The 21,114-nt window shown below is 35.1% G+C and overlaps 2 protein-coding genes across 2 annotated transcripts; one reads left to right on the top strand and one right to left on the bottom strand.

The window, feature by feature from the left end:
• The first annotated feature begins 8,415 nt into the window (after positions 1 to 8,415).
• On the top strand, positions 8,416 to 13,789 carry LOC142983433 (uncharacterized). The gene is made up of 5 exons (XM_076130278.1): positions 8,416 to 8,711; positions 8,892 to 10,030; positions 10,210 to 11,437; positions 11,713 to 11,915; positions 12,831 to 13,789. The coding sequence occupies exons 2-5, from the start codon at positions 8,921 to 8,923 to the stop codon at positions 13,500 to 13,502; spliced, it is 3,213 nt and encodes a 1,070-aa protein (XP_075986393.1). The 5' UTR covers positions 8,416 to 8,711; positions 8,892 to 8,920; the 3' UTR covers positions 13,503 to 13,789.
• Positions 13,790 to 16,030: 2,241 nt separating this feature from the next.
• Positions 16,031 to 20,677, bottom strand: LOC142983514 (hexosaminidase D-like). Its single transcript, XM_076130439.1, has 5 exons — positions 20,078 to 20,677; positions 19,386 to 19,577; positions 18,908 to 18,947; positions 17,206 to 17,278; positions 16,031 to 17,079 (listed from the first exon to the last, which is right to left on the bottom strand). The coding sequence occupies exons 1-5, from the start codon at positions 20,417 to 20,419 to the stop codon at positions 16,074 to 16,076; spliced, it is 1,653 nt and encodes a 550-aa protein (XP_075986554.1). The 5' UTR covers positions 20,420 to 20,677; the 3' UTR covers positions 16,031 to 16,073.
• Positions 20,678 to 21,114: the final 437 nt, after the last annotated feature.

The raw sequence follows: 21,114 nt of genomic DNA, 5'->3' as shown, positions 1-21,114 counted from the left end.
ATGACCTGTTAATGTTGTTACCGTAATTGATTTTTGAACTTTTTAAACAAGCCTTGGATTTAACGTTGGGTAATAAATGTATACTGTAAGTGATTAGATGATTGTGGGTGTTCTCAGGCATTTTTATTAATTTCCTGTTAGAAAACTACATACGTAACAATACTGTAAAGTATAAGAGTGCTGATAATAATTAATGTTTGTGGTACAACCTAACAAACGGCAATTCAATCGTGACTATCTTTTCTCGGGAAATGTGCATGTAGCAATAAGAAGATACACACTTCCTTTTTAATATGCAAATAAACAAACCTCAATACACATACATATCTTAAACATACCATTTTAATCAAAAACCTATCGAAGTAAAATGTTTCTTATAAAACTCACGAGTTACGCATTGTACTTCCCTACGCTGAAGGTCTATTGTGAGCCGTCTTAGATTAATTCCTGCTATTCAGTCTTGTCTATCAAGCATTGTTGGACGAGATATCGGACCCATTCAAGAAGAGATCCAACTGATATGAGTCCACAATGGCTGCAGTTGTCCGTTGTTTCACTATCTTAAGGTTTGATACCTTTCTTTGATGATTTTGTGAGTTGTCGAGATATGTCATTTGATTTTAAGCCCTGTTACGCACTTAAGTTTAAGCGCGGCAGCGGCTAGCCGCCCGGTAACATTTTGATATGGAAGCAACGGAAAATTCATGGCAGTTCAGAAATAAAGCGTTAAGTTAAGGCGTTAAGGTAAACGGCTAGCCGCGCGGCTAGGCGCTCCCGTACTTAAATCGTAGTGCGTAACGGGGTTTATAATCAAACCCGCTCCCCTAGAATGCAAGGGGGCTAAACTATGAGTTGATTGATGATTAGAAGTGATTTATATGAGTATTTTGCTATTCTGATTGAGTGTGAACTTACCTAATTTCGCACCTTACATTTAACTAGGTAAGTTCTTGAAGGAAATGAAGTGGTATCCTCTAGTAGACGTAGCAGAGTAGAACCTTGAAGATTTCCTTGAGAGAAAAAATAATGTTTGGAAAAAAGTATACTTTTGTTTCTTTTATTTTCAAGGTACATCTAAGACTCTTGTAACAGACATGCGGCTTATATAAAACTCTATCATCAATATCAACACACAACATTATCATATTCTTCGAACAAAAATATTACTTAAAAGCTTTCTTCAAGATGGTTTACTCGCCGTTTCGTTCTGCTTGTAAAACATTACGTACAGTCATGAGCGAAAATCTGTATACACTCATATACCTATTCAACTTTATATTTACCAAAGAATAAGGTAAAAAGGTTCTAAATTGTCAATTTAAAGCAGTTGTTTTTATGTAAAGCAATTTTTTTGTGATTCCTATGGACCGTTGATGTCAGACAGACGTCCGGTTGTAAAAACATGGGCCCAATCCCTTGATAGCATGATTTCGGATAAGGACAATCATAACTTTTAAACTCTCGCGTTGCATGTTTAATGACATAAGGACAAGACAAAAAAGGGTTATTGTTTATGTTTTCAGCAACGAATACGCGTTTAAAAATGTCAATTTATTTATTTTTGAACATACACAAACAATGAATCTCTGTATGTATATTTTTGATCGTGACTGTACAACTCAAGGTAATTTGTTTAGACTGATCGATCGTGCGAACAATTTTATATACAAATTCCGTCACTCTGTCTGAATATTGATGTAATACTTTAAAATTTGTTTGCGTGACTCATTTTCATTGTATCGGAAAAATATAAAGTTGTTAAGAATTTATAGAGAATTTTAATATATTTTGCAAGAAAAGTTCTATGGGTGAATGTGTGAATCATACATATTTTAAACATTGCTACCATAGTAACCAGCACATGATAATAACTTGTATAGTAGTATTTTTTTACTTATTACGCTTTCCCTAGGTAAATGACATCATACTAGTAATTATGTTCATTCATAGTGACGATACAAAGGCAATCGTCGCGATAATTAGCGTAGCGCTGCGCGTAGCGGATTCGAATCCCAACCGGGATAAATATTAATGTGATGAGCACGAGTAGGTATGTTCTGAGCCTGGTTTTTAATTTATCTGTATAGGTATGTCTAGAAGTATATAAGTATGGTTATCAGTTATTTTGTTACCATAGTACAAGCCTTGCTTAGTTGGGAATGAAAGTGACCGTGTGTAAGTTGTCCAATATTTGTTCTTTATTTATTTAAATTGGCCATCGGGATCGGCCATGAGCATATTACTCGTGCAAGATTCTCTATTTGGCAATTCAACAACATAAATTAGAAATGAAGACGAATTTAAATAATCAAAGTCCTATTTGAATAGTCGCAAGTGTAGCCCATCGATAATCGTCGTAAATTTTGCATGATTTGGTTTCAAATTTCAGATAGATGGAAACCCTCGGTCATGATCTCTAAAAGCTATAATACCCGCATTGCCTTTTGCGGTGAATTAATTGGTGACCACTGGCATGAGAAATTTGATCCTTGCATATCGACCATTATCCCAATGGCTAAAGGGTAAATTTATAATCATAGAGAGCTTAAAAGTTCTTGGGCATTTAGAGTTCAGGTTTTTTGCGAGCTTGATTATAAGCAAAAATTGGTATGTAAGTTGTTTAAAAAAATCTACATATATATTAATTGTAATCTTATTTTCTACAATATCTAATTACGAAATTCAAAGAAATTTATTTTCTTGAAAAATATTTTCACAAAGTAAACGAGAGGTCGCCCACAAGATAGCCTACACATTAATTCAAGAGAACAAATCATTATAACTTATCTTTACACTTCACTGAAAACAATTTAATTTAAGATAACATTATATGACAAAAGTAACCAATCGATTATGATTTTAATCTCCAAACCTTCTCATACAATTGTCCATTTTGTTACAAAAATAGAAAAACACATCTCTTTTGTGACGCTTGAAATTATATTTAAATGTAACAAAGAATGTTTTGATATCTTCAAAATGTAATCCCAAATGGGTTTCGGTCTAAACGGGTTCGTATTGATTTTGAAATACCTAAAAGTTTTGATTTCATTAACTCTCGTTTGGGATGAAGTCGGGGTTTTTATTGGAGCCATTCCATTGGCTTTGTGGCCAGATATTTGTTAAGGTTCACTTTTAATCCCTTAAATATGTTTGGCTTATTAAAGCTCGCTTTACTTAAGAATGAAACTAAGCTTGACGAAGGATGGACGGAGAATTACAAGCCCGCATTTCAACTCGCTAATGGTTAAAGAAAACATTTGAGGAAACGTAACTTTCCCGAATTGCTCTTGTAGGAATTGCTCTATTCTTGCTACAAAAACTGTGGTATTTTTTCTTGAAATTGCATGATAATGTGTATCGAAAACAGTGAATTTAACATTTTTCTGTAAGACTAAAGTACAAAACGGAAACTGTATTTTTTCACAATGCGTACTACCTTACTAACTTCTTTTGCTTCATTCACATTCATATATTTAACCTTATAGGAGAATATTAATATAATTTCAGACACAACAAACAAACGATCAGCCATTATTATGACGTACAAAAAGAAGAAATTCACAGCGCACTCGGGCGTTGCAGTCTTTGAAAGAAAATATAAAATATGGCATTAAAACGTTCCCACCATCATGTTAGCGTGTTTACCTCGCTCCATTTCTATCTTGCACTAATGTTTTCACATAAGAATACTCACGTAAACACCTGCGTTTTTCAGTTTGCCTGTCAGATTGATGAGCAAAAATTGTCTTAAAATATATATAAATCTATGTTAAAATATTAATAATTATTATATGTTTCTGGTTTTCCAATAGCCTAGTTGGTATTATAAATGCAAATTACTTAATGGCTAAGGCCTTGAAAGGACTTTGATGCATCAAACATAGGCTACTTTTATTCTATCAAAAATGAATTTATATACCTCTGAAATAGAGGATAAAACTTACCACTTCTAGTTTGTTTTGTATAAGTAATTTTTCTAAAAATGTTTTTTCAAAGTGTTCAAAGGGAATTTTCTATGTTTATTTTACTCGGCTTATGCATAGTAATATTCGATGAATTTTGGTTTTAGAAAGATGTGTTAGTTTCATTGTTGTCTGGGGCCGTCGAACCGTTTATGAGATTAGCTCCTTCGTAAAGGTACAGACAGGTAAAACTATACACTTCTGGGAAAATGTGAAATTAACTATTTGTAAAGTCTTTTAAAGGCTTCTAGAAACGGTTTCATTAAGTTTCAGTATAAAATGGACGTAGTTTTCTGTTGGAAGTAATTTGTTAATGAACGGATGCAGTCGTTCACCACTTATTGAAATGTATTTTTTATTTTTGCGAAGAAGATCGAAACGAATCGAAGGTTGCTAATTAATAACCCGCCCCGCCCCGGCTTCGCCCCGCTTATACAGTTATTTTACAGAAAACTTTTCACAACTTTTTCATATAAATCTTTCTCTTGAATCACCCTATCTATAAAAAAAGTCACATCAAAATCCGTTGCATAGTTTTAAAGATCTAAGCATACATACAGACCTAGAAACAGACGCGGGAAGCGACTTTATACTATGAAGTGATATCACAGAAACGATTTGAATACTAAGAAGTAGATTTCACAATTCAAGTGTAGTTTCATTCTCAATCTCCAGTCACTATCTCCGGTTAACAGCTTTGAGCGTTCATAATTAGCCTGCCAGCTACTACACGATGTTTATAAACAGTCAGTTCATTTCACAGAACATTGCCGTTCGTAATAGGAAAGAGCAGTATTGCAACGCTACAAGCGCATCAATGCTAATGAAACATCTCATTTCGAAACCGTTTGGGCTTTTCGTAATGTTCATTTGTTAGTATCGCCTCTGGCTAAGCTTTGGGAAAGTAGCGATGCTCCGGAATCGAGACGAGATTAAAAACGGGATCACTATTGCTTATTTTGCAGACGTTTCATTTCAAGATAAGATACGTATCTAATAGCAAAAGTAATTGTTTGGTTAATTAGTAACTAAAGCAAAATATAGCGCGGAGTTGCCTTAGTACTTAACATAATAATAAGAATGCCTTGGTCCATATTATTTTGGTTAAACGCAATGTACCTAATTATTAATGAGTCCAAAAAAGAAGATCTTATGGATGATCTGGGGTGTGAGTTTAACCCTAATGAAAATCAGTAATAACTACGAAATCTAATTCGAAGTGAATGAGATTTTGTATTTTTCTTTTTATTTCGAATTTTGCAATTATTAACCAAAAAATATAATAATAATGCAAACACCACCACCGGACCCAGTTCATTTCGAACACAATACAAAACAATATCACAGATTGCTTATATTTTAAACGTCTACCTTAGTCCCATTAATATTTAAGTTTGAAGCAGTAATATAGGTCAGTAGGTCGAACCTTATATTTTCGAGCGCATTCTTTACACGGCCACACATTATGAGCCCCTATTCACAGAAGAGCTGTGGAAAACACCCAGCTATAATGTAAGTGGCTATGAAGCATTAGGGTGGAGAAGAAAAATATCTAGGTGCTTTTTGTTTGAATGATTAGCTTGTATTTTTGTAGGTGATGCGGGCTATATTTTACGCTTCTTTCTATACTGATTTTGGAAGTTCAGTAGTATTTAACTGTGAGAAATAACGGATTATTGGTATAGCCCATTAATTCTCACATTTAAATTCATAGTTATGTATATTTTGTAACCTGAAATAAAAGTATTTATATTTTTATTATGATTTATTATAGACGACCCTTATTTAAACAGTCACACAGTACATGTAAAAATGGTCAGATTTACGTTGATCTTTTTAAAATTTAGTTTAAATTAAGAATACACCTAAAAAGTTATATTTATTTTTACTTTTATGTTTCAGCTCCGAGTGAAAACATCTACGACAGAAACTTAACGGAGACTAGGAGAGAAATCGTCACGAGGATGCGTGACTTATTTGTTAACAATCAATCACTTTTACTGGTAAGTTAGGCATTTCTACTCATTGTACTACATCATATTAAGAAATCTGGTCCGATAGAAAACGTTAATTGAAAAAAAGGCTAATATTAGAAATTATTGTTTTTTACCATTCAGTTTTATTCCTTTGTAATTTACTTAGTCTAGTATAGTATGCTCTATTTGTTACTATCAAATCATTCTTCAGCCTTCGCCATTACACATCAAATTACACGCTATTAAAAATATTGCAACAGGAATTTATAAACCTGATTATACTTTGCACAGTCGCAAAATAAACCGAAAATTGCGGTCTATTGTCACATACACTACTGCTATAATATGGGCAGGTATTTATTATCAAAAAAATCTTATGCTTTCAGGACCCCAACGTAGACATCCTAACGTACTTCGAGGAGGACCTGGCAGCATACGAGGGCAACTACACGGAATGTATGAAGCACGTCAACAACAACAATGTACAGAAGAAGACCTGGACGTTCTGGAACGCCATGTTTTATGCTGGCACTATCTACACTACTATTGGTTAGTACTCTAGTCTCTTTCTTGCTTGTTTGTTTTTTATATATCTATCTTTGTATATCTTTCGAGGTGCCCCCAGCTTGTGGGTTGGCGAAGCAACCGTTGGCGCGGTCATTCCATAGATGGGTGACCGCATAGTGGTATTTGAACTGGGCGTCTCCGTGCTTGGGAGGGCACGTAAAAAGTCGGTCCCGGTTGTTGTCGATTAAGATAACAGTCGTTAAGCCGCGTCAAAGGCCTTCGGGCGGCTTGAACAACTTTGACACTAGGTTGAACACTAACCACACGACAAGAAAAAGAATATATCTATCTCTGTCTTAGTTTTTAATTGAGTATGTGATGAATTTCATAAAGGGCATTATTGAATAATAATGCAATATTAGTTTAGTGGGGAATATAGTTTCAGTACTAAAACTTTCGATACGGGTTACTCTCGAGTGTCTTGCATATTGTAGGTACTCGATTATCAAGTCCAATTACAATTTAAATATAGTACTCAGTAATTAAGGTATTCTAATAAATATATTAGATATAGTAGCAGCAATTTTAATAGATTAAAGATCCAAGCGTAAATCATTATCATAAATACTCATGACGAACGCGTCAGTCATCAAACACATCTCGATTCGTTCAGTCAATGTCAATGAAACGATTGATCAGTGGCATCGATTGATATTCGATAGATACTTATAAATAGTATAAGTACTTAGAAACAACATTGTAAAGTCAAATCATTCATCACGCTAGTTCGTCTGTAAACAACGCATCTTCAATTCAAACAAGATTGAAAATTTCTTCAAATAAATAAATTATGCTGCAAAATAACGTTTTAAAAACTCTATCCGCACTCAATTAATTACTGTCTAGTGCCACGATCTCTCAGCTTCAGCCCAACGTCTTGTTAAGATCTATGAAAGTCTTAATGACTGGAAGGTAACGAGGAAACTCTAGTAGCCTCCATTCAAGAATATAAAATTGCACTTTTCTCAGCCTTGTTAGTAAAGCGCCTGTAGAAATTAAACTAGCAACATTTCACTAAACAGCATACGTTGCCGTAAAGAAACCGTCAGGCGTTTGTTATCACCCCTCACACTCTGTTTACAAAGCAGTACTGAGTAAATAATAATAAAATTTATGAAAGCGGAGACGAAAGTGTCGCTTTGTTTCGACTGCATTCGTTGTTAACACGTTCAAAGCTTTAAGAGGAACAATTTATTTGTTTTCCTTTATAAAGGTAAACTGAAACACGGCGACGCAATCCTTTTATGTCAGCTCGTGCAAGTTTACACAAAGCGGTTCAGACACATTAAAAACAAAATCTTTATTTCTTCGCTCAAATTCTACCTTAGTTTGAAGTTCTTTAATTTTCTTTAGCGCATTCAGTGTCTATTACGACGAGGATTTATCTTCATTCAACGCCATTTAAACTAAATGATAGTCATTTGTGATTGCTTGTTTAATCCTTTTATTTGCTTAAAATCTAATCTGACATTTTTTATTGCGCAGATAATAGATTTTAAGTATCAAAACAAAATCTACAGGCCTACTTTTATATAAATTTGTTTACATACAAAACTAAATATTTACCTGCTGAATGTTTTTCACGTTTACGCAATAAAAGCAATATAAAATGCTGTTAAACATTTATAGGTTTTATGAACAATGCAGAATAAATATATCAGCGATGAGTCTATTTTTAATTCACACTGAAGTGTTGATACAGATATAAGCTATTTCACGTGATTCCAATATACAAAGACCTTGCAAAACATTCACTTTCTAATATTTTGTTGGTGTTATTCCAAAACGACGAGTCTCATAAAAATGGTCGCAAATGTCGAGAACATTTTCTAGTGTACGATTGCAAACGCGAACCGGACTGAATTTAGGTGTAGTTGTTTTAAATTTGGAACACCGCCCGGCGGGCTTGGCGCTTTTCCGCTCAGTTCTCACGCGTCACAAACGCACACCGTATTACGAAAACTGTGACAAACAACCGTGCTGCCATACATTCTCATATTTAACAGTGAAAACCTATCGACTCGCCACCAAACCTCCGTACCTCTAACTGTGATATAATCAGAACGAAGATGGATTACATTGCCTTATCTACGGACGTTTGTTTACGTCCGAAACCGTGGGGTGGCCAAAATAGATTCTTTTATTAGAAACTTGCTATGACCCCGTTTATAAAGGAGATTGTTATTGGATTCGCTAACGAAAGGTAAGTTTACATTTAATGAATACTCATCGTTGTTGGCTTGATTCATATTATTTGTGTCATAATTATTGGCAGGGGATCTATCATACACTGCCAAGCTTGATAGCGATGCTCTTTTGATCGAGTTCAATTCCCTTTAGTCTATTGTGAGCTGTTGTGTTAACACAACATTTATTTTTTCAGTTGCGGTGTGTAAGTGAGGTTTCGTGGTGATGAGTGAAAACGAAGACAAAGAGGAAGTTGCAGTGACATTGAAAATTCCTATAATACGAGCTGAATCCGAAACCCAAACGATCGGTGTATTAATTTCAAGACCGGATGATAAGAGCGACGACGACATGGACTCTGCACAAGATAGACAGTCTATGTCTATAAGAAAAAGACGTAATTTGTCTAAAAACAGAGGACTTACCGCAAGACAAAGAGAAAAGACACCTGAACCAGGAAGAACTCCTATCCCTCATGAGGATACTCCTACTTCTGACGATGAAGACTTCAAGCCTCAGCGCAATTCAAGAGAGATTGAGGCAGACAACACTTATGAAGAAATGAGACGCTTAGTTCAAGAAAAAGCAGGTGTCAAAGATCCTATTTACGACCTTGACTCGGATCTACTTAAAGAAGCAAGGGCAGTGGCAGCAATAGAACGTAGACGTAGAAGTATTTCTCCGTTTGCTATACCAGATAAAGACAAAGATGATTCTGGATCACCTTTAGAACGTAAAGGAAGCTTTATAGATCCAACGAATAAATTGTTATCAACTAATTATGCCCTAAACCCTAAAGACGAGGATAGTTCTCGACGTAATTCATTGACCATAGAACCTCCAAAGGAAAGCAAGAATGTTCTCTCTCCTTCACCGCCATCAACTAGTTCACCAAAAGACAGCAATTTTCCGTATCCTTCACCTACAACACCTAAAACGCTGGAAGAAATTATTTATCCTGATGAGAAAAAGACCAAAAAACCGAAAACTCCGGTCAAAACTGACACCATTTTCACGTTTGAAGAAAAAGATCTAAAACCAACCACAAAGGCACACACGCCTACACCTAAACCTGAAACTCCAGCGACACCTGGTGAACTAGTCACTAAAGTAATACAGATAGAAAGAACTCCTAGCAAAAAGTTGGTGGTAGAAGCAAGACCAACTGTAGAAGTTAGAGAAAGAATTGTCAGGACGCCTAGTAGAAAGCTACCAGCGGACGCCAAGCCAACAGTGGCTAAACAACCACCTAAACAAATAAAAGATGAGCCTCAGAGCCAAAGCCGCGTGCCTCCTGTTAAACCTGCCCGCAGCAAATCTGCTACAAGATTTGCGGTCAGTTTTTATATGAAATTGTTTTTGATACTGTTTGTCGCTTTGTTAATAGCCCTTTATTTTTATTTGACATAATCCCGAGTCCTGCAATATAATGATCACCATGTATGTATATAGTTTGCCATAGTTTTGTAGAATGAGAAGAGCAACTAATAACTTATCCATAATAACATTTACAGAGTAAAACTAGTGAGAGTGAGATGAGTGAGGATCAACATATTGCCAGAATTGACGCTTCAAAACGTAGAACCCAGGCTTTACCGCGTCGTTACACCAAGAACAAACTATCACCGAAAGCACATCGTTCGCAGTCAATGCATCGAACTGACAGAGCCGATAATGCCGGAGTGGTAGACAAGACTGGAACAGGTATGAGTCAAACAAGTCGTGAGATCATCGAACTAATGCAAAAAGCAAGAGCTAGAAGCTTATCTATACCAAAGGATGATCCAAGACTGCCTCCAGAATACAAAGATTACCATAAAAATTTGAAGACTCCTAATAAGACTCCTACCACGTTGAAAGGCAGGCAGGCAAGAGGAATGTCGTGTCCGAAAACGATTCAGATTATAAGCGAAAAGGAAATTCTGTCAGGCTTGGCCAAAAATAAAGAGCAAATAGAAAAAAGCAGTAGACAGAGCTCCGGATACATAGATGCTAGTCAGTCTGAGTATACATCAAGTTGTTATTCTTCATCACCTAGTGAAAATGAATACGACTTCGATTTATCAGAACGAACAGCAGAGTTGACTCGTAAGCTTAATGTTTTAAGCCAAGAAGTTGATAAACGAGAGATGATGTCAGGAATAATTTTAGCACCAGACGACGATGCACCTACAATTGAACAACAAAGTGAACCAAAGTCAGTATTAAGGAAAAGATCCGTAGCTGACGTCAAAAGCGTTGTTAAGAAAGAAACCAAGGAAGTTGTACGAACCGCTGAAAAAGCTGAGAAAAAATCGAAACGAAAATCTCTTGATGACAAGAACAAAAAAGTTGTCAGGTCAAGATGGAAATTAATAGCTAATTGGCAACAGTTTAAAGAAGAACAAGCGATACATTGCGAAAAAATAAAAGTACTAAGAAATAAATGCATAATAAACGTTCTAATATTGATAATAATGTGCGGTCTAGGTGGAATGATGTTCAAGACTTTAGAAGGATCGTTCGAGAACGCGTACAAGTGCAGTACAAGAAACGTGAAAAGAGATTTTATCGAAAACCTGTGGCGTGGAAGCCATCATTTGCGGGAGGAAGATTGGAAATCGATGGCTAGGAGAAAGTTGTTTGAGTTCGAAAATCAGCTGCACACCGCGCATGAAGCAGGTGTGACGTCATATAGTGGTCAGCGTTCTTGGAACTTTATGAACTCTTTCGTCTACTGCTTGACGTTAATTACAACTGTCGGTAAGATATAAATCAGTAATTCTATTCGTGTATCTCCGAACAAATTCCAGAATTAATTTTGGCTGTAAATGCGCTTTAGACATTCACCACACACTTATATTTATGTACAGTTTGACACAATGACACTGCATTAATAAAAACACTTTTGTCTTTTGTTTCTTTTAGTTCCGCCATTTTTTTACGTGTAAGTGTTTTTTTAGTTATATTTTTAGATGTTAGGCCAGTATTTGTTTCTGTTTTTCATTTCTAACTGTGTACTTATTGTCAAATTCCAGGTTATGGTCACATAGCTCCGAAGACAACGTATGGTCGTGTTGCGACTATCGTGTATGCAATTATCGGTATACCGCTGTTTCTTATCCTCCTGGCTGACTTCGGTAAGCTGTTCACGAGGATCATCAAGTTCTTCTGGGCTTTCATCCGAAGGTTCTACTACACAAGAAGCTGTCGCAAAGTTAGGAGAACCGCGCCTGTCCAGGTACTTTTTATATTGTTTACGAGTTCAGAAAGTAGCAGCAAAAGATATTACGGAATATAGCTTACGTGCGAATTATTACTTGGGTTTATTACTATACTTTTACGCTGGCCTTGAAATAATTTAATTGTTTTTTTTTATTTTCGAAGATTACTAAATGTTGAAAAGTACATTTTAGAAAAATAAAGTAAAAGTTATTATTACAATAAATATCGCATTTTTTTCAATACTATTTAATCCATAATGCGCTCGCTGAATCTTTTGTAACGAAATTGAAATGGGCAAGCATCACGAGTTCCATTACGTAGGTAATGTCGATCTCACCCGGGTTTGGCCGTAATGATGTGGTTTACCGCACGTTCCGTCAGTGCACACTATGCATATATAGCGTTTTAGTCAAATTATGCTTGATAAATCTTGTTAGCGCGGTTAATGGACAAACTGAATTTACGCTCGTATAGGAATAAGGGCAAATATTGGGAAAGCATCGTGGTTATGGCCATATTTACACAAAATTCTAATACAATATTTTAGACAATGCAGATATTGTATATATTTTTACATAAGTTCAGCTTTGAAAGTAGCCAAAAATACAATTTAGTACCATAAAAGTTTATCATTATATTCGTATAATAACTAATAAAGCAAAGTTACGTAAATCATTTTATAGAATAACGAAATCTTAACAACTAACAAGGAATACCTCTCTCAATGTTTTTCTTGAGAATAATGTTCAAATTTCCGTTGTAGAAAGGAAACAAAGCTAATGTTTTCCTTTTTATACAGAAATGAGTAATGGTTACGCTCTAGGCAATATGTTGTCTTACATTCTTAGGGACCTTTTGTTTCGAGTTCAGCCACAACGATCGTATTTTGAATCAAAGTTGGAAAATAACATGAGAATTTCACAAATTTCAGGAGGTAATGAAGGGTCTGAACATTGTCTACGATGTTGTTCGTCGTCCTTCGCAAATATTTTCGGAAGAAGATGTACAAGAGGACCCAGAGGGCGACGAGCCTCCGCCCGTCGTCAGGAAGCCAAGTGACGTTCCTCCGCCTTTACCTCCGAAACCTGGTACCGTCGCGAGGGACCTTGACATCGAGACCGAACCAGAAACGCCAGCACCATCGGTCTTTGAAATAGACGATGAGTTTAATTTACCTATCTCTGTTGCCGTATTCATTCTTCTAGTCTACATCAACATTGGAGCCGTTGTCTACAGTTTGTGGGAAAAGTGGAACTTCTTTGAATCTTTCTATTTCATATTTATTTCTATAACTACCATCGGACTGGGTGATTTTGTACCAGACCATCCGATGTTTATGATGGCTTCCATCTTATACTTAGTATTTGGTTTCGCACTCACTTCTATGTTCATTAACGTCGTTCAGGTCAAATTGTCTAATACTTTCAAACAAGCGAGTGCAAAACTTGGCGCTACTATCGGCTTGAAGGTAGCCGAAGAAGATGGTAGTCTAGTACCTATAACACCTCCGCCCACGGAAATCGTGCCCGTGCATAAACCAAAAGTGGAAGTAGAGGAGCTTAAGAGCAAAGAACCAAATGATAATGATGCTAACAATAGATAAGTGTGTATTCGCGATTCACAAAACGCCGGTAGAATAATGTTTTAATCAAGCCTTGCCTGTACGGTTGAGAGAGCGCTTCAATCAATCAGAGTCGATCATTTAGATCCGATATTCCATTAAAAATGGACGTTTCGTTGTTGCTGTGATGGTGGTAACAAAATGTAGTCGATGCTAAAACAAAGCTGTGAGCATGTTAAAGTTATTTGTCGTTACTAATGATTGATAATGTATTTAAATATTTTATAGTGTTGTTGCCTGTGTGTGTAAATAAAGATTTTTACAAGTTACTTTTGCATTCGTTTATTATTATTTTAATAAGTTCTACAGTAATAAAATATAATTAAAGTTACCGAAGCGATTTCGGCAAAATCATAACCACAAGTAATGTAGGAGGAAAAAAATATCTACAAATATTCAAATTCATTTTTCTCAAAGAATGGCAGACGTATCGTAATAAGCAACGATGTCGCTAAAACCCATTGAAGAGATTGAAAGGACGGCTGATATTTTTTTTCTCGTAGCATTGTTATCAGGAATGGAAGAGACTCTGTCGTCTGCTTCAAAGGACCCGCAAGAATTTAATTATAGCTGCCAGTAATACTGTCAATTGTCTCACGATGTTTTTAAGCACACAATGTACAGGATGTGAGCATTGAAAACAAGTGTGTTGATTGAAGTTTTTTAAAACAATGCGAATCCAATTATTGACTTTTTATTATTTTTAAACAAGCCATGGGGTCAAAAGCTTTTGTTAGGTTATTTTTTTAAATAATTTTCTATATAATTGTGTTCTTAAGAATTTTAATAAAGCTCAAATGGGTTTTACTATTGCATTTCACATAACAACACACACAGATGATTAATTTGAGTTTTTAATACAAAGTAAGAGCAAAATTGTGTCTTATAATGCAACAAAAAAATCAGAAAATACTTTTTCCAGCTAATATAAAATTGGTAACAATATAACTGAGAAATCTTGCCATGTAATTCAATCTCCCAGTCGTTTAACGTTCTAAAGTATAAATGGTCATTTACTTCGGCCCTTTTAGTGTTAATTCCCCTTTTGTTTCTAAGTCGTGCTCGCTCCCTGATGAGAGGTATTATGCTTTGATTGATTATGCCACTATATTGAATATTGAAAGCTTTTCCGTTGAATGATCGTGGCGCGTCGACTAACACGGTTTGTCACTTTAAGAATTTCGGGCACCGAGTGGAAATTTATATTTAAATATTTTATCAACGCCCCTGTTTGGGTTTGGGAAGAATATTGATTGTTGCGTGAGATTCTGGTTTGTTTATGTTTTAAGACCTAGTTTGTTAATCATTTATATAGTAAAATATTACATGTCAAGAATTTTTGAGGATATATTGTGAGAATTTACTCCATTCTGGTAATCTTTATCACTCTTTTTTAGAGTACCTACCTACATAATTTGGACAAAAAATATTAAGCTCTTCTTAAATTTCGGATTTAGGAGCTTAATAAATCTACCCCCTAAATCCTCTTAAGTGAGACTAAATTAACCTAGTAGAACATAATTACCCTATAGGCTATATGAAACTACTTGGAAGTCCGCGGTATGTGTAATATTATTTATCTAGAGCGATCTTCACATGGTAACTGGCAAGGTTAAATGTAAAAAAAACTAATATTTTGAATGGACATCTGCCAATAGCATTATGTAAGTGTAAACAAAACATTCAGATGTCAATATTATTACGACTTTAAAATGTTAACACAGTATTGAAATTTACATAATTTTAAAAACTTAAAACACACACCACCGTTTTTCAAAAGACAACTCCCGACCTCAGAATTGCTCTTGTGTCGAGAGAATTTCAACAAACATACAAACAACGGACACAAAGTAAAATCAGACCCAAAACAACTATTTGCGGATCGCCAAAATTATTGAGTCATGTGGGAATCGAACTCACGACCTCCCGTCGCAATAGTAGCGGCGTAGAGACCTTAACCGCTGCACCACGGAGGCAGTCAACTTACATTAATATATTTATTATTATCAAAACAGTACGTTAGAAACAATTTCCAGTCATATAATCCACTAAAAAGGTTATTCCCGGAAAGTCTCAGTCTAAGTAAGTCTAAGAAATGCTAAGTACTAAACAACGACTTTCAGGTCGGTAGACGTAAATCATAATAATATAAGAACAAAAGCAGAATACATTATATAACAACGAACATGTAGTTGTAATTTGATTTGAAGAAAGTATTATTTTTAGTAAAATAAGAGCACTGTTGCTATGTTATGTATGTATGAATAATGAAGAAAAAAATGAATTTTACTTATTTAATATTGTAGGGGTTTTGACAGCAAATCTATTTACGAACAAAAACAATAAAACATAAATAATAAAAGTAATCAATAAGTTTCAGAATTGCAACTAAGATATCGTAACCTTGCACTCGCATACATACCTACAAGCTTTATTTAATTAAAGAAAACTACAGTTATATGTTAACTTGTAATAAGATCAGCATACTTAACTATTTCTTAAAATTAATTACTTAGCAATTAATTATTTTTTTAACCACATTTTTTGCAAACTCTAGGTTAATGCTCTTGTACTGTTGAACGGCCTTTGCGGCCACACGCGTGGAGTGTAATTATTCAAAATGTTTAAAATTTTCAAAACCCTTTTCTTTGTAGAATATATTTTACATCCCACGTATTCCTCTATCACATACTTTTCGTAATACCGAGATATTTTCTTTGATATATCTTCTTCCCAAGCTTGTAATTTCTTCAAAACCTCGTTACACCAGTTTATATTGTCCTGTGCCCGATTCAAATTAAAATTGTCGGATTCAACATAATACTCAATCGAAGACAGTTCTTCCTCAACAGTAAAAGCCTTATCTATATTGCCTATAAGAACTTTGTACCTTTTCAACAAAGAGAAAAGTTCATTGTTCTCAAAATGCCAAACTTCTGTGGTAACATCAACTTCCTTAAGACCGCTGAAATGATCGGAACTTCTAAAGTAACGATAAAAATCTTTTGCTATGTACTTATTGAAGAAATGATCAGGATCTAAGAAGACATCGGAGTAATTGAGGCCGGCTTTAAATTTTCTTATTAGCAGCAGATTGAGAACCAAACTTGGTAGTGACGCTGGGAGAAGTTCACATAATGGATCCAAATGGCTGTACCTCGACCATCCAGTGAGGATAATTCCTTTGAAATTGAAGACTTTTACCTCTCCAGCGAATACGTAGTTCAAAATCATGATCATCCAGCTGTGATGATTGTCAAAACGGGCTTTGAACTTTGGCAGAGTCGCTTGACGACCATCAGCACCTTTATAAGCAGAAGAGATCCAAATATTCCTGAAGGCACTATGGTAAGAGAAAAGATTCAGGTGCGATACTTTTACTTGTGGAGTGTAGTCCCAGTAAACGGGTTCTATACTGGAAAAGCCGCTGAAGTCGTGGTTGTGCCATTCCTTAGGTTTGATTTTCCGGAGCATGTCGTCCCAGATGAGGACGGTGGTGTACGGACTGAAGTTTAGTACTATGTCTTTTATTTTGTTTACGTGGTTGAGGTAAATATCCCTATAAAAATAAATATACGTTTAATATAATGAAAAAATAATATTGGTATTTTTTTGCGACATTGTTAGAAAAATGTCTATTAAATTCCATTTTTTTATAGAAGTAATGGTGGAAAGTTTTACTCACGGAGTTCTCGAATTTTTGGCAAGACATTGTTCGCATTTATTAATGCTGAATACTTCATCGCATCCAATATGTACACTGCCGGTCAAAAGTTTGAGACCACCTACATAAAAGAAGGAAAATGGAATAAAACTCAAAATATAAAACAAAATATTTAATTATTATTTAAAATACTTATTTACTAATATACATACTTCTAAAATAAAACAAAACAGTAGAGAAATTACAATGGTATACATCAAAAATTCCCTTCATATCTTAAACTGATTTTTCGTCAAAAAATCCACCTTTACACTTTATCACTTTTTTCACTAGTTTCGGCATACGAGCAATTAATTTATTTATTGTCTCTGGTGAAATATTATTCCAGCTCTCCTGTAACACCTTCCACATGTCTTCTTTGGAGGAGGGACAGCAATTGTGGACATTTCTGTCTAGCTCTTCCCATAAAAGCTCAATTGGATTGAGATCCGGGCTCTGAGGAGGCCACACCATGTTTTTTAACACCCCTTCTGTCTCTTTTTGTTCCAAAAAGCCCCTGCATAATTTTGAACTGTGCTTTGGATCGTTATCCTGCTGGAAAATAAATCCATCGCCGATTAATTGCAAACCAGACGGAACGGCATTTTGCTCTAGTATTTCTTTATATTGCTCCTTTTTCATAATTCCGTCGACTCGTACCAAATCTCCGGTTCCGTGGCTCGAGAAACATCCCCAGACCATAATGGAACCACCTCCATGCTTGACTGTTGGCACCACACAGTCTGGCATCATCTTTTCCTCGGCACTACGTCGAACAAAAACTCGTCGTTTTGATTCAAATATTTCAAATTTGGATTCATCTGTCCAAAGAACTTTTTAAAGTCTTCTTCAGACCAGTCTCGATGGGTAAGGGCCCACTGCATCCGTTTCCGTTTGTTTTGTGGCCTTAGTAGTGGTTTTCGTACAGCGACGCGACCAAACAACTTGGCATCTCTCAATCGTCTTTTTACTGTAGTCACTGACACAGGTTCGGATCGGGTTTATTCACTTCAGCGCAGATTTCTGGTGCTGTTAGGCGTCTATTCCGCTTGCTGGTAACGACGATAAAATTATCCTCGCTAGAAGTAGTAGCTCTCGGCCTTCCTGACCGCGGACGATCTTGATTAGCTCCAGTCTCCTTGTATCGGGTTATTGCGTTATGAACACAAGTCTTCGACAACTTAAGTTGAGAGGCAATCTCACGTTCAGATTTGCCTTCGTTGTGTAAAACAACTATGACGGCACGAGTTTCACTGCTAATTTCGCGCACTTTTCCCATTTTAAGATGTCTTCACTGTCACAAGGATGAGCTCAGACTAAACGAGATAAAAAAAGATTAACTTCATGAAAACTCAGGTAATAAATATGTTTTATAACGTTTAAATAATCCTAAATTCCAGTTAACAAGAAACAAAAGCAAAATATTCAATGTTTTGGTCGGCTCATAAAAAAATTACAATGATTTACCATTTGGTCGTTGCGCAGCGTTCATTGATGTTTTGAAACAATAGACCTTTCTAGGACGATAAGATAAAAATATATAAAGAAAAGGTTCTTAGAAATTCTCTAATAACAATAGAATACACAGATGTTCAAATTAGGTCTTTACCATATGTACTTTTGAAATAATTTGTTGGTGACGAAGATTCTTACAAGTGGTCTCAAACTTTTGACCGGCAGTGTATGTAATGCAACGGTGAGACACTTGAATGTAAATCTATCACCTGAAATGTGAAATAAGTTATTAGTAACAAAAATAGATATAATCAGGCTTTTGGTTTAATCCATAGTGAAGTTGGTTTAGAGAGGTCAAAAATGGCCTGAAATTGATTCTAGAAATGGATGGTACAGCTGTGCCATTTTTGATCGCCTTGGCGGGGTATAACCGTGCCCCCAAATTATTGCCACTAAATAATGGATTGGTAACCAATTTTTTGTAATATTTCAGAATATCAATAAAAAATTAGACATAAGCTATCCTAAAAAATAATGATTGAAAAGGGACCCTTGCTTAATCAGCCTTGGACATTGGTTTAAAAGGCTCAAGGGTTAAGGGCAAGACATATCCAATGCAAAACTGTTAACTAAAAATTTTAAGCTATTTGAAGTTGTATATTTTATGAAATAGGTATCCTTGGTATAATAGAAAATAGATTATTTACCTGTGCTAACATATTATGAACGAGTTGTATGCTTTCAATGTTGCTCGGACATATCGAATCAGGGTAGTCAAGATCTTCTCTCAAATGCTTGAATTCTTCCAGTTTCAGCACGTGTTCCATGTGACCAAACGTTTGTACCAATGGTATGACTCGTATTTCATGAATCATAGCTCTCTCCAGGAATCTTTTTAACTGTAATACAGAAATAACAGCAGACCATATAATTAATTCTGAAAGATCTGAGTTCATCAATAGTACACTAGAGGACAAGTATTATTACTAAACTAGAGGCAAAATGAGGCTTTCAAAAACGATGTAAAGAGTAGGTTAAAACGAAAGATAGATATTAAGAAGGCTGATGCCACTGCCATTCGGGATAAAATATACCTATCAAGAAAGAATTTATAAATGGTAAAAAGATGTCTAGATTGTAAAATCTATATTTTAATAATATCTTTGCTTATTGAACGTGTAGGTTTTGTTGAAAATTTTGTCCGTCATTGACTATTTCAGAGAAGCAACATCTGGCCTTGAATGTTGACGGATCTGCTTACATAACAACACACAAGGTTATCATCTGTATTTCCGACAATCGCTCAATCATATTCGAATAACAAGAAACATTCTCCTTATCCATCTTTGAAGTTATTGCGTATAGTAAAATAAGCGTAACACAATCATTATTAACCCACCTTTTCTCTGTCATAACAGTTCCTAGAGCTCAGATTGACAAGTTTATTCTCATAAGGAAACATGTCTTCGTATTCCATTAAAATTCCATTCACTCCGTATTCCTGGAATGTCGGTAGAAGGGATTCCAGGTACTCCAATTTTGGAGGTGCCCCCTTCAAATCGATGTGCACTATAACATGTTCTAAGTTCACTTTATACTTGTTTCTGACAGTCGTACGTTTGAACAAATAGCAGAAAATAATTAAATACACCACAAACATGAATACGATGAAACTGAAAAACTTGAGTCTCATTGATCCAGAGAATTTGTAAAAATGGTTAATTCTAAATTCACTATACATTTTTCAAAGGGCAAAAGTAGACAGTTTGAAATACGATCGCTGACTGAATGAAGGAGTAGTCGTTGTAAGGATTCTGTCTACATAAACGTAATGTTAATTTGTTGTACGAGAAACGTTCGTAGGGTAAAACACACATATTGGATAATGTTGAAACTCAGTCAGTAAACTGGTTCAAACAAAAATATCTTTCATGCATTTTTCATGCATACTTAAATTATCACATAGATTATTATTATATTTCTGGTAATTTCTAATATTTATTACAAACGAACTCCATCCAACAATAACTAATAAGTGGTTATATTTCGCGAAAAAAATATGTTCTTGTTCGTTTCAGTTCAGTTTTTAATACTTATGAAAGAGAACTGATTAAAATACCGTGTAATTTTATGCTTGTTATAAGTCTTAGATAACTTATCAGTAAACGTAAGTATCTTTAATAGTTTTTCCTTTGTTACTTGATCATTGAAGCGATTGTTTTGTATGGTCCAAGTTTAAATTACGTTCTCGTAAAACCAACATTTTCTTAAGTGAAGAATAATATTGGAACCCAAATGTATCACACAATTCTAGTAAGAATAATTAACTACTTGCTTTAAGTTAATGTATCCATAAACGATACAATTATATCGACCATTTAAAACAAACTAATCCCATTAGATAGATATAAAAGAAAATAAGACCGTTTCCAACAA

Source organism: Anticarsia gemmatalis, chromosome 24 (genome assembly GCF_050436995.1).
Source record: "Anticarsia gemmatalis isolate Benzon Research Colony breed Stoneville strain chromosome 24, ilAntGemm2 primary, whole genome shotgun sequence".
NCBI lineage: Eukaryota > Metazoa > Arthropoda > Insecta > Lepidoptera > Erebidae > Anticarsia > Anticarsia gemmatalis.
The sequence above is the reverse complement of the archived record's forward strand: the minus strand, read 5'-3'. Positions and strand labels throughout refer to the sequence as shown.